Source organism: Amphiura filiformis, chromosome 14 (assembly GCF_039555335.1).
Source record: "Amphiura filiformis chromosome 14, Afil_fr2py, whole genome shotgun sequence".
NCBI classification, from domain to species: domain Eukaryota; kingdom Metazoa; phylum Echinodermata; class Ophiuroidea; order Amphilepidida; family Amphiuridae; genus Amphiura; species Amphiura filiformis.
Genome location: NC_092641.1, coordinates 12,703,308 through 12,709,854, shown reverse-complemented (window position 1 = coordinate 12,709,854; position 6,547 = coordinate 12,703,308). Strand labels below are relative to the sequence as shown.

General features: G+C 37.7%; 1 protein-coding gene across 3 annotated transcripts in view; it reads right to left on the bottom strand.

The window, feature by feature from the left end:
- Positions 1–284: 284 nt before the first annotated feature.
- LOC140169728 (upstream stimulatory factor-like) overlaps positions 285–6,547 on the bottom strand; it is a 42,630-nt gene continuing 36,367 nt past the window's right edge. For 2 of the 3 annotated variants that reach the window (XM_072193024.1, XM_072193022.1), the window contains exons 7-8: positions 4,762–4,918; positions 285–2,257 (exon numbers count right to left, since the gene is read on the bottom strand). In XM_072193024.1, the coding sequence (XP_072049125.1) occupies positions 2,042–2,257; positions 4,762–4,918 (373 nt within the window). In that variant the 3' untranslated portion in view covers positions 285–2,041. The remainder of the gene's footprint in view (positions 2,258–4,761; positions 4,919–6,547) is intronic. The other variant, XM_072193023.1, reaches the window with a different exon arrangement.

Sequence of the window (6,547 nt, the reverse complement as noted above, 5' to 3'; positions counted from 1 at the left end):
CAGCTTTGAAAAATAAGACAAATGAAAACACATGATTTTTGTTGCAAATAATGATACAATAATATAATATTCCTATCATAATGGATGATAAGGTTGCATAAATATTAAATAAACTTATTTATGAAATACAAGATGGGGGATTCTAATATACCTAACTTTATATAATCAATTTATAAAAAGAAATAGGAGCGATTGCCGAATAGGGTGCAACTCTAGCTCTACTAGTCTTATTACAAGACTGCCCTACCCCAACCCTAACCCTAAACTCAGTAAACGAGGACTAGCATGTTGCACCCTATTCGGTAATTGTACCAAAAATTATAACAACTTAACCATGGAATATATATTAATGAATGATACTGAACCACCTAAATTGAAATCCAATTAATATCAAAGTTTCTAATTCTAACAACCAAAATTACCTCTCTTTCTTGATATAATTGTGTCCATTTATTCTATTATATGTGACATGATCTGATTCCCACAAGACCCAAAGTCAGCAATACTGAAATTGAGATATAGACAAAAACAAGGAGCAAAATGCAATTTAAAAAAACTTCCAGAAAATGGGCACTTAATAAGGTCATAACTTTGCAACCAAGTGCGAAGGGATGATTGATGGGATTTCAGCATTGGTAAGATTGGGTACTGAGCAAGCTAATACTGACTCTATTGTCCGAGTTTTTGAAGATCAGATCGTGTCACATATTGCAACTGCATCTTAGCTAGCCACCTGTTCAACTGTCATTCTGAGGGCTCAGCACCATAATATCATCATTGGGCATGAAAAACCTATGTACTTGTGGCCCTTGAACATGTTTAAAACAAAACTGCCTAAAGGGTTACATAAGAGGTTTTGCTTAAAACATGTTCAGGGGCCAATGACATGTAGGAAGTTTTTCCTGCCCAACAAAGATATCCAACTACATTTTAGGGGAAAATAAGAATTTGGTACCGTATATAACAAATATATGAAAATGAAGCTGGCGACAACAAGCTATTTAAGCAAAACAAAAAATTGATCTGCATCATGGTTTGTATTCACAGAAATCAAATTAAAATATCAGTCTCTGACTGCAGCCTACTCACTGAATGTGTTAGAGACACAATATCTTATCTCCATAAGTGCCATAGACTTAGTATGATCTTTGCAGGGGTCTCATTTGTTCAATGTCTCATTGCCATTAGGGAACAAACCAAAAGATTGATGACGTCCTATAAACGAAACTAGTTTCGTTTAGGGGGGAAGGGGTAAAAATACTCGATTACGTTTGTACAAAAACATCAGTCTTAAGAATGTGTCATTATTATTATGTCAAAATTTTCAACATTTCATTATACGTTTCTGGCAGGGAGGGAGGGGGTTAGCTGAGAAACGAAACTAGTTATGTTTATAGGATGTCATCGATCTTTTGGTTTGTTCCCTTATGATCATGTGGTTTTATGTGGCTTAGAATAGCTATTATGGAGTTAAGATGCTGTGGTGCTGAGCCCTCGTTTGAAGACATGAAATGTAGAATATGGCCTTAGGGTACTTCAATGTCGTACACATCTGGTCATACATGATACAAATCATTTTTGTGAAATTGTGCACAATTTGATACATTGTACGTCATCACAGGATCAGCAATTCCCAGGATTATCAGCATTTTCCGTGGCAATGGCGTGCATTAGATGATGCAACACTCCTCCATTCTTCTTTGAATTTGATGCACTTGATGTTGATGCCCCAGATGTGAAATTCATGCCTCAAAATTGAAATCCATTTTTACCTCCATGACCAACTTAAAATTCAGCAAACAAATTATATACTTGAAATTATTTCAATATTTTGGCATTTTTTTGCAAGAATAATGTACATAATTTATCCGTATCAACAATCACATGGAATTTGTAGATCAAATAATTATGCACATACAGTACTACCACACTACAGTGTTTCTAGATGCTTTTTCCCCAGAAAAAACACCTTCTTTCCTCACAGAGAAATACTGAAGGTCTATTAATTACAAAACAAATTCTCTTCAGAAAATTTTTGACGTTAATTTCGGTCGGGCGCAGCCGAGTCAATCCCAGCCTGTTGCAACTGCGCCCTCAGGAGCATGTTCTCATTTTTGAGTTCCTCTACTTGTTGCCTTAGCAACTCGGAGTCAACTGAGAGGCGCTCCATATCCTTAAGGCTCTCGGCCATTCTTGTGTTTGCTGTGCGCAATTCTCCGATGTAATCTACTGTCTTCATAAGGATGCCTCCTTTGCTCTGAAGAAGAAATGAAAGGAATTGAGGGAGAAATGTTATTTTGATATAATTATTAACTTAGAGACATAACAGGAGAGATAGCATTATTTTACCAAGTTATTCCATGCAAAAATCTCCCATGTTATATCAGACGATAGGGACACTGCTAGGTCTCAAAACTATACTTTTATTCTCATTCTTAAACAGATGACCCGTACTGTCACGTTTGCATGTAATTTATGTCCACTCTTTATGGCTATTGTTATCAAGATCAAGCAGTCACTCCATGCATAAAATTGGCGAATCCATTGAGTCATTCATACGCCCATGCATGGGGTCGCTGCGCGGAACAGGCCCAACGCAAACTATACATGCAACCATGCAGTTCAAAACGCACCCAGCATATAACACAGGCAAGATCCAATGAAATAAAAGGGAAAATGACATGAATCAATAGTATGTAAGATTTCTGAAGAAAATCTATTAATTTTTCTCTGACAAAATGTTAGTTTTCACTATCAGATAATGTGCCCTTTTAATTTACAGCCGAACTAATTGTTTAACTGGCGTAACCCGACCGACCCTAAAAGTAGACCCGATCCTGACTTCCTTTTTCTTAAAAAAAAATTTTAAAAAAAATTATATATAATTTTTAAAAAAATTCAAAAAAAGTTCCAAGGTCTTCATCAAAATGCATTTTACAGCTGTAAAAGAGAGAAAAAAATCTCTACCTATCTACCCTATTTTATGTTATGCCAATCACACAATTTAAAAAAAATTATTTAGTCATTCAATCATTGATTAGATCAAACTGTCATGAACATCCCATACAGACACACAAGCCATTGGGCAATTCCTATTGATATACATACTCCATATGGAAGTCATGACCTTAATCTCCCACACAAGGGGTGTAGATTACAAATTCAGCCACCCATTCAGGTAACCCCATTTGAAATTCACACCCGCTTTAGCCGCTTAGAGTGAGGAAGATTAAGCCCATGCCTTCCAAAGGGTGTAAGGATTTCAACTGGAATAGCCCAATCATTACACCATCCCATGCAAAGATCTTGTCATGTGCCTGTGAGTAAGGATGAACACCAATTATAGCATAAAGCACTAATTTGGAAATTCTTATTATGTGTGGTTAAGCCTTGTTAAATACTCAAATCATATGGTACACACATGAAGCGTATTGGGACTTATGTCTGGCAGATTTGCTTAATATTTTCAAGCTTTTAGGTTTAGCCATTTGTGGAAATTTCAAAAAAATGGTTTAAAGAAGGGGTACATTTTCAATATTGTCTCTTACATCTGGAAAAAGAGTTCATATTTCCATGTTTTTTAGTTACTTTTGCCAAATTTTTCATCACAAATTTGGGGAAATTTAGCTTAGGCTAGCTTGAACAGATTTAAATCATTCCAAAGTCCTGAATATTTGTATATTTTGCGGTTTCTTTTGGATTCAAATTAGGTTTATTTTTAAGGTCAGAATCCCAATTGCACATCCCAAAACAAGAACCCCCTGTGCAGACCCTCTTTTTATAATGGATCATTCTTGCCTGTTGAGCTGTGGAATGATCCACAGTACACTCAGGTAATCTACCGAATTTTATATGTCTCTGCAGACCCGAGGGAGGGGGAAGATTCTTAATGGGAAGGTGCATATATAGATGTGCGGCAGGATAAAATATCTTAGTTTAGCCATGGTAAACATATTTCAGAATGGTTTAAAGAAAGGGTTTTTTTGTGAATTTTCTCAAAGAAACTACAAATAGTGCTTATTTTTCTGTTTGTAGTAAATGTTCCTTATTTGAACAGAAATCATTTCAAAAGTCTTGCATATTTGCATAATTTTTAAGTCTTTTTTCATCAATTTTATTTATTTTCAGGACAATTGTCATTTTTCAAGCCACACACGCACACCCCTACCCAATTCCAAATCAAGTCTGTGCACCCCATCTCACTGTTTAAACCAGGGGCTCTCAACTTTATTTCTTTGAAGGCCACAAAGGGGGCCAAACCCATTTCAAACACACATGCTTGAGGGCCACAGAATTAGAGAAGGAGAACCGGGACTCCCTATACCGCCACGTACAATCGCGCCGTCAGCTATGGGGAGAAAATTGGGGGTATTCGGTCCTTGCCGACGGTCTTGGAGATGAACGAAAACAATTCTGCGTCTCATCTGTAGCGCCTTGATACTCAAGGCAGGTCGCATCAAGTGCGTCTCTCAAATGCGCCCTTTGTCCATGTCGCGCTTGCATGACAACGAATGCCTCGAGTGCATTCCGAGGGAAACCGAATACCCCCAATTTTTGCTCCATGCTTGTATCAAGATGGCGGTCGAGTCCTGGTTCTCTGGTTTTAATTCTGTGTTGAGGGCCAAATACACCAAAGTTTCTTCCTGTTGATCCTGAGCCCCTGGTTTCAACTATTCTTACCTGTTGAGCGATGGAATGGTCCATTCAGGTACTACTTAAGATTTTTGCATAAATTTGAATAATATAAAATTTCATTCTTACTACCTGTCCGGCTTTGGAATGGTCCATATTACACTCAGGTACTACTTTGGATAATTTAACAATCCAGTTATTGATTTTATCTCTTCTTCTCCTCTCCACCTCGTTATGTGTGGCTCTCCGTCTCTCGTCTCGTGCTGTTCTTGTACCCTCAATTTTTCTGTAAGAAAATATATTTATTGTTACATTTATATAAGGTACGGTATCAGAATTTCTTGGGGTTGTGTCATTTATTTCAGATCATCGCAAATATATTAATTGTGTCTGCCATTGTATTCCGCCTTGTTATAGTGAAGCCATATAGGCTCCCTCCTTTCTTCATTACAAAATATATTACATGCAAGTGAAAGAGAACATAAGATCTAACAAATGGATATGTCATTTATGTATTATACCGCAAAATGTGCAAATTTTAAGATTTCCGCAAACAAACTTCATCACTTCTGGCCTTCTGCTCATCATTTTTAGCCAAAATAAACCAAACAGACAGAAAAAATCCTTGCTTTTTCTGGTTTAAGTTGTTGTTTGTTTATGCGCATAGTGATTTTCATCATTGTTTACTTTGATTTTTGTTGGTCCCTTGTTGTTTCTTGTTTGGCTTAGTATGTCTGCTTATGTGTGTACAGTGATTTCCATCACTTGCTCCAGTATGCTGTAGGCATACAATAGGGAGTTTTCAATTTCCACGACGGATGGTTCTGCAATGCGAAAACACCCAACATTGTTGTCGTTGATTTTGTAATGCGTCGTCATCCTCATTTTACAACACACGAAGAGTCTGATAACAATCGTGGCGACGATGACAACGTTTGGTGTTTTACCATCGCAGAACCATCCGTTGTGGAATTGAAAACTTCCTAATGTCGGCCGGGGAGATCGGCTAGCTATAGTATAAGAGAGTGTCTTAAACAAGACTAACCAGGCTATTTCATTTCTATTGTCAGCTTCAAAGAAATATCAATTTATTTTACATACCTGTATCGTCACGATGTATAAGATATACAGACTGAATAGCCTTAACTTCATTCCACCTCAAATTCTGACAAACCGCCCTTGTATGGGCGTGTATGCTCTGTGTGAGTATGTTTGATTGCTCAATATGATGTTACAACCAGTGAAATATGCACCTTGTCACTACCTAACTCGAGACCCGGGACTCGAGATGACAAAAAGTATGTAACTTACGGACTGAATGTGTGTGTTCTAGGTGCTATGGTCTCTGTGTGGCATATTACTTACGATCTGATTACGACTAAATGTATAGTGTTCTACATGTAGGTGCTATGGTTCTCTGTGTGGCTTTAGCATACGGACTGAATGTGTGTGTTCTAGGTGCTATGGTTCTCTGTGTGGCGTTAGCATATTACTTACGGACTGAATGTGTGTGTTCTAGGTGCTATGGTTCTCTGTGTGGCATTAGCATATTACTTACGGACTGAATGTATGTGTTCTAGGTGCTATGGTTCTCTGTGTGGCATTAGCATATTACTTACGGACTGAATGTGTGTGTTCTAGGTGCTATGGTTCTCTGTGTGGCATATTACTTACGGACTGAATGTGTGTGTTCTAGGTGCTATGGTTCTCTGTGTGGCGTTAGCATATTACTTACGGACTGAATGTGTGTGTTCTAGGTGCTATGGTTCTCTGTGTGGCATTAGCATATTACTTACGGACTGAATGTATGTGTTCTAGGTGCTATGGTTCTCTGTGTGGCGTTAGCATATTACTTACGGACTGAATGTGTGTGTTCTAGGTGCTATGGTTCTCTGTGTGGCATATTACTTACGGA